The following is a 23,204-nucleotide window of genomic DNA, read 5'->3' as shown; positions in this document are numbered from 1 at the left end:
ATTAAAATATGCATGAATAAACCCCACAACAAACACACTTTAGTTTTTAGGAAGCCCACTTAAAAATTCCTTCATTACAACTACCATTTGAAAGGACTCTGAAGAGTTTTCAAATACAGTATTTTACCTATCCTTTTACACCATTAATTTCAGATATACCATCACTATGGACTCATACATTCAAACTCGGACAGCATGGACTTCTTTAATAAAATCTCAAATTTGTTGAGATAGTTCAAAAAAAGAACCCAGACACATACTGGCTACTGTGTACTCAAACGGTTCTGTAATCCACTTTATTCAGTCACTAGCAAGTGGAGGCAGAGGATTTTTTCTATTAATACATTAACAATATTCCATCAAGAACTTACTCAGTTTTAATTACATCCTCTGATTAGCTGCCAACTCTAGCCGAGTTTTAAGCCCCGAACGTACAAATACCTAGCCATCTGCTAAACGACCTTGGGTCTGACTCGTCCCACCGAGTTGGAAGTTAAATTGCGTAAGTGCCAGTTTGGGTCCCGTTTCTCTCCCGAAGGGAGGGAAAGCCACTTTCAAAGGGGATGCTTAGGTGGGTCGGACTGTCCTCTGGGGGTACGGCTCGTCCTCGGGCTAGAGACAGAGCTGAGGAAAGCTGTCTGTGTAGTGTCAGGTAAAGCTTTAAGAGGTAGGTGAAGTGAATCCAGGGTCTACCACACAGCTCACGTACTCTCAGCTGCCTGCCGCAGAAGTTGCCCACGTTAATGGCACGTACGGGATGTATGCCAGCTAAACCCAAACACATGCTCATTTGTAACAAGAAGGCAGGGTTAACGGTGCTTACCCGCTCTGACGAACAAACAATTTGTTACAAGCCCTGAATGCAACTTTGGCTTACATTCAACACAGAAAAACTACTTCTAAAACAGTTTTTTTAATAGCTCAGTCTGGTGAAAAAGTTGAATTCTGAACCAAGCTTCAACCATGGTACAAAGAGTACTGAGGGACAACACCGGTTACTAACCACTGAAAGCACTGTCTGTTGGAAAACGTAGTTTTAATAGATATTCTTCATCTTACATAAGAGCACAATAAATACACCACATTCTATAGAAATTTCAGATGACACGAGTCAGAAGAGGTGAAAGAGGGAGAATACCAATAGACTACATAACCATACCCCTGAATTGCATGACAAAACACTCCCTACTGCAACCACTACAAGCTGTCATTTATACACTTCAGGTTGGCCTCCCCAAAAGCTTTTAAGCTTTGGGGTTTTTTTGCCCCCTCCCCCCCCTTTTTTTTTTTTGAGGGAGGGGGCTTGGGAAAGAAAGAGAATAGGGATACAAGAAATCAAGGGAAGCAATAAGATGGGTTCCCAGAAAAGATGCTGGACTCCCAGACAAGATGCATACACAAAAAACAAGGATGAGAAGGAAGTGTTTAAGCACTTTCCTTCCCTCCAATAAAGAAGCTTTGTTGCTATTTAAGCAGACCAGTTGCTCAAGCAAGTAGCTTAATAAGGCTTGTAGAGAAAACCAGTGATACGAGGCGCTAGCTGTAAGTGGTTAAGCAAACATCAGTCAATACACAAGCTGGCTGTAACAGTGGTTCTACACACTGGTATTTCATGTTAATAGAGGGCAGGAATCACAGAAGTTAGAAAACTGTGTAGCCTAACATCTGATGACAATCAGCAAAGAAGTTATGCAGATTACTCATAATTAGTGCTGCCATTTGCTCTCAACCTCCTACTTCGTTATGGTTATTTCCACAAAAATGCATATCAATGCATTGCTAAAATTATGGTTACAACGGTCACATCAGAGGCTTGTTTCTAAAAGTCACTCCAAATGCAATTTCGTATTAAATTGGCCAGGTAAGGTCACCCACATAACAGAAGCTAATAAAAAAAAGTCAGCAAACAGAAGCAAAAGAATCTTGTGAATTCCACCTCTTTACTGTTTAATCTGTCAGACTGGTGAAGACAAATTGTCAATTCTGGTTTCAACTTTTTTAAATACGATTGTCACATTAGAGAAATGAAAACACAGCAAAATAAACTGTACAAAGGCAAAGTAGAATAACAAAAAATATTTTACTAAAACATAAGATTTACAGGAGATTTTCCAGACAAGCCATACAAAATGGTCACAAGCTTTTTCTTGGAGGGATTTTTCTACACTTGACAGCAGAATCACAATATTATTAGTGAAGTGATGGATGTTTAATGTTCCCATTTTTTGTTCAAACAATGAAGCTTGTCCATCTACAGCGTCTAAGTTAGACTGGGCTAGAGGGTATATTCTAAAGTATAACTGGTTAGCTGCTTTTACCAATGCAATTAGCATCACCATAAAAAGGGAGGAGGAGCCCACAAAATGAAAACAAAAAGCCCCGCAGCTAACCCTGCCTACCTTCATTCACAGTGCTTATACTTAAACCATGATGGGAAAAATGATTAAAAGCAGAGATGTGCTGCTGCTTTCAAAAAATTTCACAACAATCCAGATGATACTTCTAGCCTCTGCTCATGCGGTACAATAGTGAATTAGGACAAGACACAGATTTGCTAATGTGCATTTAATCACCAAAGGACTGAAGATGTCTGGGCTTTTATTCTGTAATGTTTCTAAGACTGTGTCCATTAAATGCAAACAAAAAAGGAAGAGGTCTTGGCAGAACAGGAAAAGTGATGCACACTTGATGTTCGAAGCGCATTTAAATATTATTCATGGCATATAGCCTAGTCCATGCTCTGGCTGTAAAGAAAAAGAAACACATTTAAGAAAAGATGCATTTTTCAGGCCTTATTAAAGTAATTTTAAATACTTAAAGATCACTTTAATACCACTGCTGCAAGTACACAAAATATATCAGTTCTCAGATTTTAAGTGCAATTTTGAACTCCAGCAGCTGTCAACTTTTCTATATAACAGAAGTGGCCTGACTGCAGTCGATCCAAAAGCAAAAGAGGCACAATGTAGTAATTCTTTCAATCCGTTACAGCCTGCAACAGAAGCAGGTATGGAAGAGATGTACTTTCCGAAACCAGATAATCCGTTCCTTAAGCTTTAGAGGAAAAGCAGTGGTGTGTACTTTTATTTTACCACAACTCCAAATTAGACACGCTTGCAATTTAGGACCATGAAAATTCAAGATAAAAGAGATCGAGAGCGCTTTTCTTCTAGCAAGCCTCACAGACTTGAAAACAGACCAACTGCAGGCACATTCAGGGTACTTGGACTACGACTGTATGCAATAATTGTTTCTGCAAGTTGCAGACATAAAACAAGAGGTCAGGATTTACATCCCCCAACCAGTTAGTAACCAGCTGCTTCCTAAAACTAGGAAAAAAAAAAAAAGTGTAAGATACATCACCTGTTTCTATGGCTTGGGCTTCATTGGTCTTCCATTGCTCAGCTACATCATTTGCTAGTGGATCATCTGGATTGGGAGCGCTTAACAAAGCCTGGATTGATAGCAGGACTGTACGAATCTGCAAAGCTGGGGACCATTTATCTGAAGAGACATTTATATGAGAGATGAAATACCATATTCACCATTATCTACAGAAATAGCAAGTTTCCCTCTCCCAGATTAAAGAATAAGCAAGGTATTTTTAGACAAATCAAATCTCTTTTAGGGTCAATTTACAAGTTTCTGTACTTAATAAGATCAAAAGAAAGAAAACAAGGTAGCACTTACCTTTCAAAATATCTAAACATATTCTTCCCAGCTTGTCTACATTAGGATGATAAATTTTGGTCATGAAACGTACTTTAGGAGCTGCCATTGGATATTCTTCTGGAAGGAATAGTTCAAGTTTAAATGTCCCACCCTCAAAGGGGGAATCCTGTGGACCTGCAATGACCACGTGAAAATAACGTGCGTTGCTTTCATCTGGCTCTGCTTTTATCCCAGGGACTGGCTCTGCCAGCAAGCGCTGGGTTTCCTAGAAGAAGAAGAAGAGGCAGCAATGTAACAAATACAACCCATTTAAAATAAACACTACCTGTACAAACTATTTTAAAAACAAGTATTCATTATGAGCTATTTGCCTATGTCAACACAAACAATGTTAGACAAATACCTTAAAGTCAAAGAACATCTGCAGAAAGAAGATGAGGATGTGGTAAACGGGTACGCATCTCTTTTCGGATCCCTCAACTGCCGTAATAATGTGTGCTTCTATAGTGCAAGGTAATTGTCCTGGTTTCAGCTGGGATAGAGTTAATTTTCTTTCCAGTAGCTGGTATAGTGTTATGTTTTGGATTTAGGATGACAAGAACATTGATAACACACTGATGTTTTCAGTTGTTGCTAAGTAGTGTTTATACCAAGTCAAGGATTTTTCAGCTTCTCATGCCCAGCCAGCAAGAAAGCTGGAGGGGCACAAGAAGTTGGGAGGGGACACAGCCAGGACAGCTGACCCCAACTGGCCAAAGGGGTATTCCATACCATGTGACATCATGCCCAGTATATAAACTGGGGGGAGTGGGGCTGGGGGGATCACTGCTCAGGAACTGACTGGGCATCAGTCGGCGAGTGGTGAACAACTGCATTGTGCATCGCTTGTTTTGTATATGCCAATCCTTTTATTATTATTGTCATTTTATTATTGTTGTTGTTGTCACTATTAGTTTCTTCCTTTCTGTTCTATTAAACTGTTCTTATCTCAACCCGTGAGTTTTACTTTTTTTTCCCCAATTCTCTCCCCCATCCCACTGGGGGAGGGGAGTGAGCGAGCAGCTGCATGGTGCTGAGTTACCAGCTGTGGTTAAGCCACAACAGTAAGAGATAACAATTAAGCTGTCCTCAAATTTCTTAACTTTTGATTAAACTACTGCCAAGCTTTTATTTTTTTCAATATACTTAAGAGCACTTCAAAGAATACCACAATGAAAATACCAAAAGCATTTCCCGTTCCATGTGCATATAACCATGTTTAAAGTCACCCCAACAGACAGTAGGAGACAGGCAAGTTGTTCTATAAGCAGTAAACTTAGGGAAGCCTGATTTCCTACAGAGATCTGTATTCTTTGTTGCTCAGTTCTTCTGCCTACAGCACCAGTCCCCCCTCCGGCACCGCGCTGTGATCATAGCCAAGAGCTGACCATCCATCCCGCTAAGGCACTGAGCAGAGCGACCGACCAAGTCCCGTGCATCTTCCCCTCTCCTCTGCTGCCAGCCTTCACAAGTCTTATAGGCACCATTCTGCTCCTTCTTTTAAATAAGAACCCAAGGCCAAAACGGGCAAAAGGACGTTAAGCGAGGGACAAGAAGTCCTGCAGAAGCCTCATTTCCTCAGGTAATTGTAGCCCCATTTCCTGCTTTTCCTCCAGCACGTTTTTACTATGTACAGTTAATTTTTTCACCACGCTTCTGTGTTGGCTTTCACAAAGAAAAATTACCCTGTTTCTACTGATGAAAACTACAGTAACTTGTAGGTGTAATATTAATTTATTATTCCAGTTTTATAGCATATTTATTCTGTGTGTCTACAATAGCACTAATACAAGCACAAAATAGACAGATTACCTCTACTTGGCTTAAATACATTCTTCAAACATAACTGGACTGTTACAATACTGGCATTTTGTAGCAATAAATTTACACAGCATTTAAGTGATATGGCTGTCTTGATGCAATAAAATACCACCTCACTTTAGCAAAAAATAATCAAATATATAATACGAAGAAGTGAAGTCACAGTAATTAATGCCAAAATCCAGTTATTCATCTCAAAATTGCCAAGGTCCTACAAATCGTAATATTGAAGTTATTACTATGTACATACGCAAACATAAAAATAAATTTATCTGGTCTAATTCCTTGTTGTGACTATGTATCACCTGTTTACCTACATGGGCATTAGCTGCCCATGCCACTTACACCCTTTACTGGCAGGCCATCCGAGCTTCTTAAAGCTGTCTACACTCACTTCTGCAAGCATATTTTAAATGATACACATAAATTTGTAATGTACTCAGAATTTGTATTCTGCTGGTTATTTACTTGTACAGTAATTCTGCAGAAAAGCAGTTACAACAAATGCTTAAAGCTTTAGTTCAGTGGTATGAAAGTCAGTGAGTAAGAAACTATAGATTATCCCTGTAAAAGCATAAAACATTCTCAATTTCTTCCAGCAAATTTTCAGTGTGAGTGCTGCCACAGGTAAATAGGACAGTTTGGATTTCCACCTATGATGGACCATATACTTACTACAGTTTGACAGTTTTGGCAGAGGAAACAGTGTCTTATGCCAAATACAAACTAATACAGTGAGCAAACTTGAAATTAAAAAAAGAAAGAACTTAACGAAAAGACCCAATTTTTAAACTTCTTCACAGCTGCTACCACTTGGACTTTGCCAGATACACGCTAGTAGGCAAATCATGGGTTTGGTTCTTATGGGCATGCTCAAATGTAAGACTTTTTTTTTTTTTTTTTTTTAAATATGAAGGATAACACATTTTAAGAGCTCGGCTGATCTCAGCAGCCCCTAGCCCTCACTCAGTCACTCTGGTCCCCAGACTGCCTCCCTAGTTATGCCAGTATGCTGACTGTAACCATACTGGGCAGCCAATCCTGGCTTAAAATAACCCAGAATCAGCAGTTCTCTGGCAGCAGCATCAGCACTTCTACCTGCCAGCGTAACTGAGGGAGCAATGCCTGACTGCGAGCTGCACATTCTGCCACTAAAAACCATTTGTCAATAAACAATGAGAGAGCCCATGTATGAGAAAAACGATTCTTTTAATTGAGGTACCGCATTATACTGAAGGGGCTATACCACTGCTCGCACGTCATCATGTTCAGATAGCCCTTGATGCCTCTACATTACGTGGATGCAGTTATCTTGCTATGAAACACCACAGAAAAGGGGCGCACGAAGAAAAGCATTTACGCTGCATACAGCTACACCAGTGCTGAGGCTACTCAGAACCCATTCGGGCCCCCTGCGGAACATTAATATTAGATGAAAAATGCTTTAAGCAAGCACGCCTCGCTTCCTGCGCTGCGCGTGGAGCTCCACCACTATTGGCATAATTGAAGCTCTTTTCAAACACAGATGAGGAGGAATACTTGCAAGAAATCTGTGAGGGAATTGGTTGACACTCATCTTTCATACCCACCAGGCTCTGATGCAGCCATCATGCTGAGAGAGCAAGCACCAGGCTAATACTGTTTTATGCAAAAGCTGAGAAGCATCTTCAGTTCAGAAAAGGCATCTTTTTAAAACAGTATAATACAGACAAGCTTGTTAGACTATGAAAAACACAAGAAAGATGCAATTTATTAAAAGAATGTGAAATGTTTGTATGCAAGTACATCAACACCACCTGCTAAATTTTGACAGGAAATAAGGCTTTTGCCCTTCGATTATGAAGGAATTTATAATATCTTCAATGTATTTTGAAGGAAACTATGGAAAAGGAACAGAAACGGAGAAATTAATAAAAAAGTTAAGTTTTAAGGTCTAAGCATATAAAATGCTTAAACATATAAGTAGGTCCAGTTCTAAGATGATATCAGGGACTTGACTTCCACATTTTACAGTAAGATGGCCAGTTAAAGACATGCTGATACAAAAATCATTTTGATTTGCTGTAAGACTTGGAGAAATAAGTCATATTTGAAAGAAACAGTTGTCAGTATACAGGGCAACACTAGGCACCAGATCAGGAAACTGAAATGGTTAAAGATTTTGGGGGGTTTGGGATTTTTTTAGTGTACATTACCCCCCCCCCCCAAAAAACCACCCCACCCCCAAACCTGTAAGTCACCCACAAGAGAGTCATGAGATGTGGACTCAATCTACAAACATGGAAATGTTTAACTACATGTTGATCTTATTTTGTAGTTTTGTATTACTTCCCCTGGAGAATGGTTGCCCAATGAAAAACAGCATCTTAAAGATGTTAAAGTAAGTATATAAATCAATTCTAATTACGCTTTTAACTTCGCACCTTTTTGAACTAATCAGGAAGATCAAGCATATGCAATACTTCACTTTCCAGTACCTTTGTAGGCAAAATCTTTCTAATAGTTTTTTAGCTGAGAAAGTGAGTTTTGTGCAATCTGGTACTTCCCCATTTCTCCCCAAAACTGCCTTTGAATCCTTTGCCCGATTTCACCTTTTCTGTACATTTTGTAAGCTGGCAGTGGCTAAGACAGAAACCAAGCTCAGTGCTACTGAAGAGAAAGACATGAGGAACTCTGGTATTACATGCTGTTTGGCCAGTTTATTCCAACCAAGTATGTACTAGTCTTGCCTGGCAAAAAACCCTGCCAATAAGGATAAAAAGAGCTGGGACACCCAAATATTAACATGGTAAAGAGAAAAAAGGACAAATTCACAGAAAACCAGGTTTTGCAGTTCCGTCACTCACAATAAATGTTTTTACAATAGAGCAGTTAATTTTGTCTTCATGGGAATACAACTTTCCATCAAGTAAGTGTTCCAGAACAGCACTTCATAGTGTTTCTTATTAGCTCTCCTCTAGCATACTGAAGTAAGTTTTACAGAAGATATTTCAGGACATATTTTGAGCTCTAAAGCTCTTAATGAAGTATCCCATGCTGCCATAGGCAGTTATTTCTATTTGTCATACTCTGCAATGTTTTTAGATTGAGATGTCTTCTCGCTCCTGCTTTTACTCCACTTTTTCCAATTCCAAGTTAATGTCATAATTTCCATTGACTGAAGAAAATTAATAAACCCAAAATGAAGATACATGCCAGTCAGTACTTTAAAAAAACCAAAACCCACAAAACTGTCATTCACAACTAGTTATGCCCCCCACAATTTTATCTTTCTTATCTTTAACTAAGTGGTTAAAAAACACAGAACTGTTGAAGGTGTTTTGACAAGCAAAAGCAGAGCTGTTCTTATTAACACAGGTGGCCTGAAGTACAGTGACAGATGATATGGATGGGACAGATGGTGTAGCTGACATTCTGCATAGCTATTCTTCTATGAAGACATTAAATTGAAAACTAATTGTAGCCGAGGGGGGAGAAACCCTCAACCTGTTTTTACAGTAACCTGTGAGGACAAGAAGCCTCAGGAAGAGAGTGCTGTGATCTTTAGAAGAGACCAACAGAGCAGGAGGTGGGGTGAAGGTTTTTTTGGGTTGCCAAGACTGAGAGAAGCCATGCAAACACGCAAGATCGATTTGCAGGGGGTATGTTTCATTCTTTGAGCTTTTGCTGGGTTATCCTGCTTTGAGTGGAAGTAGGAAAAAAAAAAAGTTACTGAAAAGCAGACATAACCACTGGGATTCTCCTGGTTCATACAGCCAGAACAAGACAGAGCCCTTCTTTAAGGAAGGGAACTGAACAACCCAGAAGATGCTTCCATACAGACATGCACAAAAATCGATTGTTAGAGCACATGGAGAAATGAACAAGCATACAAAGAAGGAATCCATTTAATCACTTCCAGTCTTGCAGAAGTGTTTATAAAAGCCTCAAGCTGCCAAGGCCTCAGTCAAAACAACCAAAAAAAGATTTCTGTGTGCTACATTTTTGGAAAACAAAAACGTACTTCAGAAGTCTTACTTGCTATCAACAGACTAAGGCAGGATCAAACAGTGCCATACTGGCAAATAACTACAATCAGAAAACTCATGTATGCAAGCATTTGCAAAAAAAACCCCAAACATTATTTCTTACATAGCAGAGCCACTGCAGCTGAACTGAAATCTCTAAAGCTTCACCTGTCTGACACGAGACCACTCCAGTAGAGAAGGAACAAATTACTGCATGGGATTAGACAATTTTTAAGGCTTCTTCATTGCTTTTTAGAAAGGAGTACTATATTCTTTGCTTGGAAAAACAATTGCAATTCCATTCTCTGTACTATGGCAATAGTTAATTGCCACAAATTTCACACTGCCTGCCAAGAGATGTGGCTAAAAAAGAACAAATCAATATCTAGCACCTACAAAATACAGGAACTTTAAGGCTACTGTATGAAGGCCACTAGAATTTAAGAAAGAAGCTTGCTTGCAAAGTCAGCACAAACTAGCTCAAAGAAGAAATCCAAGCTCCATGTCTTCAGCCAAATTTGGTTTGCTTAGCAATTCAGCTGTCTGCATGCTCAGTTTCCTGACACCCCAGCTTTCTTATTTCATATTCAATATTACTGCTATACAGTTACCTTCAATAAGTAAAAAATTCTACATATTAATCCACAAGTTAAATACAGTAGTCTAGTAGTAGTGAGATGTTATAATTGAAGGAATACACTTTCTGACAAAATCTAACATGGTCTTCTGCTCTACACAGTCCTTTAATATCAGCTGTGAAGTCACCTGGTGAAATTCATAAAATCCATTAGAAAAAAGGGAACTTAGAGAAATCCCAACACCTTACAAAGCCTGAACATTTTAAGCTGATAAATGAATGGCCACTGCAGAAAGGAAGAAAAAAAAGCTGTGCTGCCTTTCCATTTCAGCCTATTATGCACCTTCACTTTTGCCTGTATAGCTGTCTCTCAACCTCATGGTGAAACATAGCACGTAGCCAATCTGGAAGAAAAAAGGAAAAAAAAAAAAAATCACGCAAGAGAGAAGAGTCCCCGATGCAGTTCACCACATGTCTACACAAACAGCTGTGCCAACAAAAAGAAGGGTGCAAACACGTGCTGTCAGAAGGGTGGGAGAACAGACTGCTCCTTTTGGTGAAAGGGCTGGTTTAAAGGGTTGAGACTGCAGCATTAATCACAGTGAGATACTAGTGTAACAGATTACTATTCTGTAACCAACCTAAAAAGGAAATACAGAGACTACCTCCTCATTCCAAAGGAAGAAGCTTAATTACCAACGGAGCCAATTTCAGTAACAGATGGTAAACCGCTAAATTAAAGTCTTCATCCATCTATAAAAGTCTTAAACACCAAAGACTCTGTATATCTTCTTACTTGTTATAAACAGTTATCTAGCAACTTTTTATAGTCTTGAGACTACAGAAAAGCATCTTTATGGCTAGCAGCTTTATGCTAGTACCTTGAAAAGAGAGAGATAACATCATTAAGACTTTCAGAGGTCAACATAGCTGTGATAAAATTATTCTGAAACTTCAAACCAGAAAACAATAAGGCCTCTTATGCAAAGAGGAAATATTGCAGGTCTTAGAGCTCTTAAATATTTAAAATGGCGCCATACCACATCTTTATGCAAAGTCTCAGGGGAACGATTCCTTCCTTGTATTTTCAGCAGCACATTTACTAGCTCAATTCTCTATGCAGCAGTCAAGTAATTCACCTTCAGCATCACCTACTAAGATGGCGGTTACACCCCTACAACTTTGTCAGGCCAAGGCAAGGTACAAGCCCTCTCTAATCTACTTCAGACAGTGAAAAAATGTAGGTAACATCCACCTTTACCTGTAGGTTCAACTAACCCTAGGTGGCTTTATTCTGAACAGATCAGGGAAGACAGACGATGGATTAGTATCTTTGTCTTACTTAATAAGACTTAATCTGCAACAGGAATTACAGCTCACAGCTCAACTCCCAGTGCTTATTGCTGCCCCCTTGCCAGAAATCACCATCCTGCAAATCTACTGAGAAAGTAAACCCTGTCAGCATTCCCAATTCAACTCAGGAAAAGTGAGCTGGGCTCTCTTAACTGGATCTTTAACCCAAAAAATGCTGACAGCATACAAACTCCGCTGCCATCTAGTAGAGGACAGTAACTTCCAACAGAAACTGATGAATAGTTGGCATTGGCTGTCAGTGAAAGCATCTTCCACCAGTACAAATGAATGAAATCTGAACAATCTCTTGATAAGTTTCTTCCATAGGTGCTACAAGCAAGGGTCTCCTAACAGCTGCCTACAAAACAAAACTTCTTTGGTAGCCTTGGCCATTTATAAAAGGAACAATAGGATGCAATGCTGCATGAATAGTCACAAGATGGCCTAGAAGAAAGTTAATGGTAAAATGAAAGAGGCATCCAGATTGAAAGAAACACACATCAGCTTGCCTCACTTCTTTGGGACACAAAACTTGTGTTTGGTATGGTCTAATTTAACTGCATAACCATCTAGGCATATGTACAGTGTGTAGGTAGCAGGGGGGCTCCAGGGGTGGCCTCTGTGGGAAGGGGCCAGGGGCTGCCCCGTGCCAGAGACAGCCAGCTCCAACTGACCTGCCGCAGGGCACAGCTGAGCCCATCAGCCAAGCTGGTGGCACATCTGGGAAAATGTATTTAAGAAAGGATAGAAAGCATCACACAGAATAGTGAGGGGGGGGGGTAAGCAAACCTGGCGTGAACACCAAGGTCACAGAAGGAGGGTGAGGAGGTAAGATGCTTCAGGCACCAGAGCAGAGATTCCCTGCAGCCCATGGAGGACCAGAGTGGAGCAGACATCCATGCTGCAGCCCACGGAGAGGACCATGCTGGAGCACAGGAAAAGCATGAGGAGGAGGCAACAGCAGAGAGGAGCTGTTACGGACTGACCACAAACTCCCATTCCCCTGCAACCATCAGGGACAGGGGAGGTAGAGGAGTCAGGCGTGAAGGACTGAAGCTGAGCATGGGAAAAGGGGGGCAAAGGTGTTGTTTTCATTTTGCCTTTGTTTCTCACCATCCAACTCTATTTTACTTGGCAATAAATTAATTAATCTTCCCCAAGTCGAGTCTATTTTGCCCATGATAGTAATTGGTAAGCGATCTCCCTGTCTTTGTCTCAACCCGTGAGCTTTTTCCATCTTATTTTCTCCCCCTGCCTGGTTGAGAGAGTGGCTGGGTGGGCATCTGGCAGCTGGCCAAGGTCAACCTGCTATAGCATAAATCCAAAGGTAACTTTTAATCTGAAATGTGTTTATAGTGTTGTATCCAGGAGCACTTTTAGAGAGGATGTGGTAGACAGTTTCAGACTTCACAGATGATACTGCAAATTAGAGTTTTTCAAAAAGAGATGACAGACTTAAAATGAAAGCCACTAGCTCCATTTTCTGCTATAGTTGAAATGATAACACTTATCACTTGGAGGGTACCACATATACCAATTTATGTGGGAGAAGATGTGATGAGGAAAAAGAGATATCTTTCAGTTTGAGTGATTGCTCATCAGTCTCTTCAATATTTGCTTCCTAGGGGAGATCAGACATTTGCCGCCAAGTCCTCCAGGAAGATTTCTAAAGCAGATGAAAAGTCACTACTGATAGCAAAAAGCAAAGAGTTTAAAAAAAAAAAAAAGTTACCCCTAAGTTCCACTCTTAGTGACTAAAAATTAGTGCAAGTCCTTTATCTCATTCTTCATTGGCTTCAGCTGTTGAGTTTACAAGTGAGCCAAATTGCTTTTCTCCCCACCATTTCAGCCTGGTTCTCAGTCCTTCTTGATTAACTTTGCTCACATCTGTAACTACCTCCACCTTTTCCCTTCCTCACAAAATTCAAGGGTTTGCACAAATGGGAAGCCCTAACTTCTCAGCAGCAGCGCTAATTTGTACAGTCACCATTCCATGCACCCCTTTCATCAGCCCAAGCGTTTGCAAAGTCAAACAACAACTGAGATCACAGAACTGATCTGGCTTAAGAAATAACCTTTACTGCAGAGTTCTGAGCCACATCAGTCCCTCAGTCCAAGTTCACTGCAGTGGCACAAAAACTTTTGTGCCAGCCCAGCCCAGGCTAAATCTGTTTGTACAGTAAGGCTGTTCAACGTGAACCACAGGCTAATCACCTTGAGAACTTCTGGTTAATGTAACTTAACTAGGTGGTAACTTTTCCACCTTGTACTGGCTCTCTGCCAAAAACACAGAAGTACAACACCAACTTTAGCATTTCAATTCAGACTACATACAGCATACATTTGTTTCTTATTTTTATTCTGATTGCAGGAAACCCTTGCCAGCTACCAGCATCATTACCTTCCAACTACATCTAATAGTTTGGATTAATCTGGGGATATGAAATAGAAACTAAAGGTTTCAGCTGCATAGGGCAAAACTTAAAGCAGCATATTGGCACACAGACAAGTTATAATTACTTGCCAAATGGTAATTCTTTCCTGTTCTGTCAGAGTGGGATAAGGGGGAAGATCACACTGATCTCCTTCACCAAGAACTGGTAAGTTGCACACAAGAAAGTAAACCACATGCATGTTTTTGCTTTGATTTTTGAGGGGGAGGCAGCAGGAGAAAGTGAAACATATCAGTCAAAACTGTCTTCTACACACAGGGATAAAGCTGCCTCAGAAAACCACAAAGACTCAATTCAAAAGTTTTATAACAGTACATCACGTTTTGGCACAAATTCTTCCAGGGTCTATCAATTCATTAGCTACAATTATGTAAAGAACTGGCTATAACCAGCATTACTGAAAATAAATTGGTTACCTAAGTAGATGTCATATTGTCAGAGAGATTTCAGAATGTTTAGATTAAAATTGTATCACTGTAAAACAACTACATTGGAGAAAGTCCTGAAGGTAACATCTGCCTTTTAGGAAAAAAAAGAATTAGCAATAAAGCCCACTAAACTGTAAAGCGAAGGTCAAATATCATAAATAGAAGGCTGCACTTGTGGTTTCCAGTAGCTGGCCTCCGCACGAATTCTTCTCTTCCTTGCCATATAATCCCCAAGTGTCAGCATCCCACATGCCTCTGCTTCCTGGACTGGTTACCGGCCTAACATCTCTGTACACTAATGCTTCCACCACCCTGCGGGTTCCCAGACCTCATCACCAGCCCTGACTGTACCTACCCCCCCAAAAAAACAGCAAGAAAATGTTCTGAGCGTCAACATGTCAAAGGCATCAGCTGTGAAAAAGAATGAACAGAACAATGGTACAGTAGATTTAGTAACCATTAACTAGTACTCAATCTACAGACAATTGTCCAGCAACTTGAAACTACAGCTCTGCTAAGCAAGCACTGCAAACTCTGGATCGCTCACCATCTTCCCTCACGCACTTCTGGTTCTCCAGTTCCCATCACCACACAATTTTAACCACTGCAAAGTCACTTACAGTGAGATGAAGACGACAAATGCACTCCAGGTAAGAGCGCCTTCCCAGAAATAAAAAAAAAATAATAAAAAAAACAACCAACAACCACCAGAATCTACCCACTCTTGGAAGACCTTGTTGCCAAACAACAGTAACATGAAGAGGGGTATTTTTAAGGTCAGCATCACTCTCCCCTGAGAATGACCTTGTTCTCAAATTTTCCACAGCAGATTACAGGATTTTGGAACTGTGAAGCTGAGATCCTATGCAAATTCCTGGAGGATTATCTATGCACTAGCACAGATCAAGCTTTTCATGGTGCGTCTCCAGCTATAGTAAAGTGAGGCATAACTAAATTCACTAATCTAAGAGTGTAAACCATTCCTGCAGTTATACTGATGGAACACATTTGCATTAGAGTCTTGCATTAATATATAGTGTCAGAGTCAACTATTGAAGTGTGGTTAAAGCAAACAATAATTCATAGAGAACTTCTGTCCAAATGCCATCTGTATTGGGTTTGCATGGCAAGGTTTTGGTAGCAGGGGAGCTACAGGGGTGGTTTCTGTAAGCAGCTGCTAGAAGCTTCCCCCACATCCGACAGAGCCAATGCCAGCCAGCTCCAAGACGAACCCGCCGCCAGCCAAGGCCGAGCCCATCAGCGACGGTGGTAGTGCCTCTGTGATAACATATTTAAGAAGGGGAAGGGAAAAAAAAAACCCGAAAAACAACTGGACAGCAGCAGCAGCCAGAGAGAGGAGCGAGACTTTGCAAGAGAAACAACCCTGCAGACACCAAGGTCAGTGCAGAAGGAGGGGGAGGAGGTGCTCCAGGCACCAGAGCAGAGATTCCCCTGCAGCCCGTGGGGAAGACCACGGTGAGGCAGGCTGTCCCCCTGCAGCCCATGGAGGTCCACGGTGGAGCAGATATCCACCTGCAGCCTGAGGAGGACCCCACGCCGGAGCAGGGGGATGCCCGAAGGAAGCTGTGACCCCGTGGGAAGCCCACGCTGGAGCAGGCTCCTGGCAGGACCTGTGGCCCCATTGAGAGAGGAGCCCACACTGGAGGTTTTCTGGCAGGACTTGTGACCCCGCGGGGGGACCCACGCTGGAGCAGTCTGGGCCTGAAGGACTGCAGCCCGTGGAAGGGACCCACGCTGGAGCAGTTCGTGAAGAACTGCAGCCTGTGGGAAGAACCCACATTGGAGAAGTTCATGAAGGACTGTCTCCTGTGGGAAGGACCCCACGCTGGAGCAGGGGAAGAGTAAGGAGTCCTCCCCCTGAGGAGGAAGGAACGGCAGAGCCAACGTGTGATGAAGTGATCGTAACCCCCATTCCCCGTCCCCCTGCGCCGCTGAGGGGGAGGAGGTAGAGAGATAGGGAGTGGAGTTGAGCCGGGAAGGAGGGAGGGGTGGGGGGAAGGTGTTTTAAGGTTTGGCTTTATTTCTCATTATCCTACTCTGATTTGATTGGTCATAAATTAAACTAATTTCCCCAAGTCGCGGTTGTTTTGCTCATGATGGTAATTGGCAAGTGATCTCTCCCTGTCATTCTCTCGACCCACAAGCCTTTCATTATATTTTCTCTCCCCTGTCCAGCTGAGGAGGGGAGTGATAGAGCGGCTTTGGTGGGCACCTGGCATCCAGCCAGGGTCAACCCACCACAACATCTATGCCAAAATTTGCCACTTACTTCTCACTATTAACCTACCAGTCACATGTAACTATGAAAGTGTGTTTTTGTTTTGTACTATTACACAAAACAAATTTTAATGATATACTGAAAGCCATGCAAACGTAACAGACATGTACAGTATAAAACAACTGCGTGCAAAGCAATAAAAATCGATTAGCATCAGTACTTAGAAAGCTTGGTGTACTGTAGATTTGTACCTTAAAGTTGCTCAAGTATTATACAAGAAGGTGGTCCAAACAAGATTTTTGCCTCTAGTTGGATTATTTGCTGGTTTTTTCCTCAGTTTTTATTCTTTAGTGTCTATTGAAAGCTTCTTTAAGGAAAAGGCTGTGGAAAGTTATCAGTGTCCTCCTTAAGATCTTTTATTAAGACTCCCATGTTTTCCTTTTAAAACTGGTACCTCGGTTTAACTTGAAAGTTTTCTTATCCTCTGGGCCTGAGCCACCTCAGCCTCCCTCCCACACCTCCATAAAGGATCTGTCCTGCCAAACTCCAGGCTTCCAATACCTGTCCATACAGCCCTCCCACTACCACAGCCAGGCTATGCTATACTAGTCACCGGGCAAGAAGACTCAATGAGGGACGCAAAGTAGCATATGTACTATCTTCCTACCTTCCTACATCTGTTGGGGAGGCTGAGGGAAGGTGGTTTTAAGAAGAACAGCACAAAAAAACCCTCTGAAATTTCCCAAAATTTTCACCCTTCTGTCAAATTTGAAGCTATCCACAAGATTCAAACAGCACACAAAGGGCAGAAAGACATCACAAAGACCAAATATACAGCTTCTCTGACAAATGCCAAGGAACAGCACTGTCCAGAAGTAATGTTTTCTATGCCTAACCACCATCCAAACAAATGCAAAATACCGTGAAAAGGTATTAAGTTTACCTCCAGTCTTTTCTATTTAAATTTTTTATCCAGGAAATCAAAATATGGCTGGAAACGTCAGAGAAATCAAAAAGTAATGGCAACTTAAATTTTCACGTGGAGACATGATGTCCATGCTGCAAAAGCCCATAGCTTCCAAGACAAAGTGAGAAACTTCAAGTTAGCTGCCAGTAATGCTGTTTAAGAACTTCTAGAAAGTTTCAGAAGTTGCAGACTAAACACCTGATTTATATTTTAAAAAACATATAAAGCTGATTATACTGACCTCTAACACAGAACGCTGTAGGTGCCTATCACCACATACACCATTAGAATCTCCGTAAAACCTCCCAGAAATTTTACAATTTGAGGCAGCATTTTACAACTCAACAGTCCAAACGTTACCCAGATTCTTGAAAAATACTGCAAGCAGGAGTTCACTGGCAGCAATGTGGAAATAGCTTCTCTCAGTAAACAGCAAGGAAGGAATATCTCAGACAACACCACGCTACCGTGCAGGGGAGGAAATCAAAGCCTCAGTAATTTAACACTGATAAATTCGTTAATAAAAAAAAATTTGAAGGAGTCTCAGATACTGCTTCAGATGGTTTACTTCATTATACGAGCAGCTGCAGTAACAGAAGCGCTACTAACAACTGGCTACACAGTTAACACATAGACCTAGACATCAAATTACGAATGATGTGATCACTGCAGCAGTGAAAACAGCAGAAAAAACATTTGAAAAGATGACAAGAGGCAGTGTTGCCCATCCCATTCAGATATACCGACAGCACTTGACACGGCAATGAGGTGGTTTGAATGTCAGCCAAAAAAAAAAAAAAAAAAAAATCAGATGCAATTCAACTCCTTACTCGACTGGAGCTACGTGACTTTGCAACACTGGAGAGAACTGGTGTAATAAGGACTTGAAAGTAAAAATCTCTGGGCTTATTTATTGTGTATAGTGCAAAGGCTCGCTTTTTAATACTGTGCAGTAGGAAAAAGGTTTACAGCATCAAAAACACAAATCTTTGTAAATGTGCCGTACCGCATTTTTATTTTATCTTACATTAATAGATTTTTCTTGTCAAGGTGATTCTCAGAGGACCCTTGGTTTTGGCCTATTGAAGAAAATAAAAATTCCTCTTCTCTATTCACAAGATAGAAGGTTTTCCAATTCTGATTATACCTTTAAAGATTCAAAACTATATCACCATTTTCTACTCACCATTTGTGATGTGCTAACACTAAGTCATAGCTCTAAAGCAAGTCATCTCTTGAGCTTACAGATTATCCCCCACCTCCTTTCTTTAAAGTCTGTCTTTCTAAGTAATCTCAGGACAGCAAACCAGTAGTAATTCTGTATCTTCCACAACAACTGCTTTGCAACATCTATACTGTCACCTTTTAATTGAATTTGGGGAAAGTATTGGCAATATAGATCTCTCTGCTGAGACAAGGAAAGCTACTGCTCTCCTACTGGGCTAGATGACAGCCTGCACATAGCGAAAAAGCAGGCTGAGGAGTACAGGGCCGCTAGTCAACCTGAGAGCTTAGGCCATCTGCCAGCAGTCGGTCAAGATGAGGAACGCCAACTGCATTTCGAGCAGTTAGCTAGATTCTGTACTTCATTACAGTCCAAATATGCACTCCTATCCCCCATCAGCCATCGACAGTCTCCCTCGGATGACAACACAAAGAGTGCATGTGGATCAAAGGGAGGTCTTTTCCTAATAGTAACCTAAGCCAGTTATTTATCGTCAAATTTATTACCGTGTGTAAAGAAAATCAGATCTTCTTGTTATTGGAGTTATTTCACCTTTCTACAGCTCTTTTCTTTCCTCTCTCTCTCCCCCGCTTCCATTTCCTTTCCTGATCTTTCAAATTCTCACTAGCAGCAGAGTTCACTCCCTCTCCTCCCTCTAAGGCAACCAGCAACAGGAAATTTAACTCTAACATCAAGATTGGCAGGATAGAAAAGGTCAAAACAATTCTCACTCGAGACTCCTGAAGACTCAAGCAGGCATATTTCTAGGTCTGCACCTCTGCAGCTGCAGTATTTGAAAATATGACTTTGCATGTTTTTGAGATTGTAGTAACTAGTCAACTCAAGTCCTGGACCATGTGCACATCTGGCAACCTAACGCATACACAGCGCAGGAGCTAAAGAATTGGTCATCTAACACAACCGATCCAAGATTGAAAAGCTCTAGAGCAGCTGCAGGCAACTTATAAAGTATACATGGAAATACACAACCCACCGTACACACCACCCTGTAACAGATAATAATCCCCAAAACTCTAAGGGGGATCTTCCAGAGGAAATCTGGAGTTTCTAGGTCTCTCTTCTGCTGCCCCCCACCTCCCCTCTGCAGGAGGAGAAGAAACATTCCCGTGCCATCACACATCTTTGAAGTGAGTCGTGGGAATTGCTCCAGGTTTTTTCTAGAAAAACATGAAAAAACCAAAAGCGCCAAGAAGGAAATTTATGCCCCAGCTTACAAGTGGGTGCACTCCTTGGTTGTATTCAGGGGAACTGTCAAGAGCTATTAAAAAAATTCAACACGGACACCAGCCTCATAACTGAGCTCTTACCTCAACTCTGTGATGAATACCAGTTCCACTGTATTATGAATCAGTGCTCTCTCTCACACCTGAAACATACTCAGCTTTGCATGCTGCGCACTCAGGCAGCTGGACGAGCATCAAACTCATTCTGTAGGATTTATCTTCATTATTTTTACTGCTTACAATTGTGAACGGTAATCACAGTTTAGTCTGTTTCACACAAGATAAATGCTACTCCTGCCTTATTGTTTGTTACCTCATCTCCTCTATCACCTATTAGATAACTTGACTTTTTAGAGAAAACCTAGTTTTATTTTTTCATCCGCTATTTAACATATCCTACACTCGGGTGTTTTACAACGGTTGCCAACATCGCGTGCTCAACCAAGAGGGCTCTACGGCGTTATAGAATGTCACGAATAACAAGGGTGCTGTTATTTCCTGTGAGGGCTAACGAACCTTACTGGAATCACTTAGCAACTTTTGTAAAAGGAGCGATCACCAATTTGAGGCCTTCAATTCACATCACTTGCAAATCGAGTGGGAGACAGCAGCCCAGCACAAACATCCACGCCAGCCACAGGACCCAGCTACCCTTGGATAGCGCGCAACGCAGCCACCTGTATCTCTGCTGAGCGACTCCAAATCATTCAAGCCTTAAGCCTGAAATTGCCCATGGCGGGGGGGGGGGGGGGGGTGTCAGGCGAAAGCACCCCGAAGTCGAGAGCCCTCACGAAGCCCGGTAGACGACAGCCGAAGCAAGACGCCGAACCGCCGCCACCCTGAGGGCCGACAGCTCGGAGGGCAAGTACCGCGTACCGCTCGCCCCGCTCGAACCCAGATTCAACTCCTCGCTGCCTTCTGTCCCTCCCCGCAACCGGGGGAGGAAAAAACCCGACCACCGCCGCGCTCCCCCGGGCCCGAACACGGCGAGGGGGGGGGGGGGGGGGGGGCCGGGGCCAGCGCTGCCCGTCTGCGGGCGGAAGGCGGCGGGGGGGACGGAGGGAGGGTTGCGCCCGCTGCCTTCCAAGCTGCGGGCCCCGGGGGGGGACGAGCAGGCACCCCACGGAGGGCGACGGCGGAGGCCGTGAGGCTCCACCGCCACCGCCCGGGCGGGCCCGCTCCCGCTCCCGCCCGCCGCCCCCGGGCCCAGCCGCTCCCGGGACCCCCCCCCCCCCCCTCCGCGGGACACCAAGGCCCCACTCAGCTCCCGCGGCGGCCGGGTCCGCGTGTCCCGCGTGTCGTCCCGTGTCCCCCGCCTCGCCGGGCTGAGGAGGAGGCCTGCGAGCGGCCCTGCCCCCGCGCGGCCCTACCGCCGGCCACCGGAAGCAGCGCCCCGACCCTGGCCCGCAACGAGAGAACCGGCCCGGCCCGGCCGCTCTTCTCCCCCCCCCCCCCCCGCCCCGCTCTTCCCTCGGCGGGCGGCGGCAGCGGGGACAGGCGCGGATACCTTGATGATCCTGCGGGGCAGCCCGGCCATCTTGTCTCGTCGGGGTTGCAGGCTCGCGGGCTCTGCCTCCGCTCAGGGGCTCGCGCACAGCCGGAAGGAGTCCGCCCCGCGCTTCCGGTGGCGCCGCCCTTCGGCGCGGAACGCCGGGCAATGTAGGCCGCGCCGCGCCCGCCAGCTCGGTCGGTCGGTCGGTCGGTCGGGACAGGCCGCTCGGCGCCGGCGGCCGCCGCTCTCTCGGCTGTAAAAGGGGGTCCCCGGGACTCCGCTGCCCGTGGGCACTGATGCGCGGAGGAGGGGGAGGCTGTGAGGCGGAGGGAGGGCCGGGCCGCCGCCCGAGGCCTGAGGCGCGTGGGGTCATCGCTCAACGCTGACAGAGTCGAGGCTTCCCCGGCGTGTGCTGCGCACCCGTAATGGTACAGCGTGCACCGTTTCCTGACTTTAGGCAGCGTGGGCGTCACTAAACCCGTCACCAAGATACCCTAGAACATCTTCGTCTTAACACCTGGTCGGTGACCCTCCTCCTTTTTTTAGCAGAAAGAGAAGTATCGTGGAGGTGGGAGTATAGTTATCACACCAGCGTCCTAGGACACTACTGGAGCTGCACAGTAATAGTAACATCTAGCACCGTACATCGTTGTTGATGGGAAATAAAAGCACAGAAAGATGAAGCGATTTGCCGTAGATTACCAAGCAGGCCAGCAGCGCAGCCAGCAATAGGACCCTGCGCACATACAATTCCCTGTCAAGTGTTTCCACTGGTTTAAAAGCAGAACTTCTAGACGATCTACGTAATCTCTGTACACTCCGGAAAGTTCTGCGCTGGTTTTGGCTGGTGTAGAGTTAGTTTTCTTCACGGTAGCTACTATGGGGCTATGTTTTGGATTTGTGCTGGAAGCAGTGTTGATAACCCAGGGATGTTTTCGTTTCTGCTGAGCAGTGCTCACACAGAGCCGAGGCCTTTTCTGCTTCTCCCCCCACCCCAGCAGCGAGCAGGCTGGGGGGGCACAAGGAGTTGGGAGGGGACAGAGCCAGGAACGCTGACGCCAGCTGACCCAAGGGGTATTCCAGACCATAGGACGTCATGCTCAGCACAAAAAGCTGGGGGAAGGAGAAGGAAGGGGTGGACATTCGGAGTTAGGGCATTTTGTCTTCCCAAGTAACTCTTAAACGTGATGGAGCCCTGCTGTCCTGGAGATGGCTGAACACCTGCCTGCCGATGGGCAGTGGGGAATGAATTCCTTGTGTTGCTTTGCTTGCGTGCGCGGCCTTTGCTTTACCTATTAGACTGTCTTTATCTCAGCCCACGAGTTTTCTCACTTTTATCCTTCTGATTCTCTCCCCCATCCCACTGTGAGGGAGGTGAGTGAGCGGCTGCGTGGGGCTGAGTTGACAGCTGGGGTTAAACCGCGACAAGTTCTCCGACACTGGCAAATCTGGACTGTGTAATTGCTGAAACGTTCCTATCACAGATACTGCAAACATGTTCTATATCCTAACATTTAAGCATTTACGTTATTACACAGTGGTTACGATAAAATGAAGCATGTGTCAGAAGAGTGGTGTGCCTCACTCCTTCACCCTCCCCACAATACTTCCTAAAAACTTACCTAGTTTTCCCTCTCTATCCTTCTCACTAAGCCATTGGCACTATAGAAGGCAACTAACAAGTACA

General features: G+C 43.6%; 1 protein-coding gene across 1 annotated transcript; it reads right to left on the bottom strand.

Moving 5' to 3' along the window:
- Positions 1–1,019: 1,019 nt before the first annotated feature.
- UBE2N (ubiquitin conjugating enzyme E2 N) lies at positions 1,020–21,666 on the bottom strand. The gene is made up of 4 exons (XM_052774579.1): positions 21,533–21,666; positions 3,691–3,937; positions 3,364–3,504; positions 1,020–2,744 (listed from the first exon to the last, which is right to left on the bottom strand). Exons 1-4 carry the CDS (start codon positions 21,560–21,562, stop codon positions 2,704–2,706), a joined length of 459 nt encoding a protein of 152 aa, XP_052630539.1. The 5' UTR covers positions 21,563–21,666; the 3' UTR covers positions 1,020–2,703.
- Positions 21,667–23,204: the final 1,538 nt, after the last annotated feature.

Source organism: Harpia harpyja, chromosome 23 (assembly GCF_026419915.1).
Source record: "Harpia harpyja isolate bHarHar1 chromosome 23, bHarHar1 primary haplotype, whole genome shotgun sequence".
Lineage (NCBI taxonomy): Eukaryota > Metazoa > Chordata > Aves > Accipitriformes > Accipitridae > Harpia > Harpia harpyja.
Note: the sequence above shows the minus strand (reverse complement) of the source record. Positions and strands in the feature narration are given on the sequence as shown.

Excerpts from the sequence above, each read along its gene's own strand:
- UBE2N (XM_052774579.1), bottom strand. The coding sequence starts at position 21,562 with ATGGCCGGGCTGCCCCGCAGGATCATCAAG. Across the intron at positions 3,938-21,532 it reads TGCCCCGCAGGATCATCAAG|GAAACCCAGCGCTTGCTGGC; the intron begins GTATCCGCGCCT and ends TTCTTCTTCTAG. Across the intron at positions 3,505-3,690 it reads ATGTTTAGATATTTTGAAAG|ATAAATGGTCCCCAGCTTTG; the intron begins GTAAGTGCTACC and ends ATGTCTCTTCAG.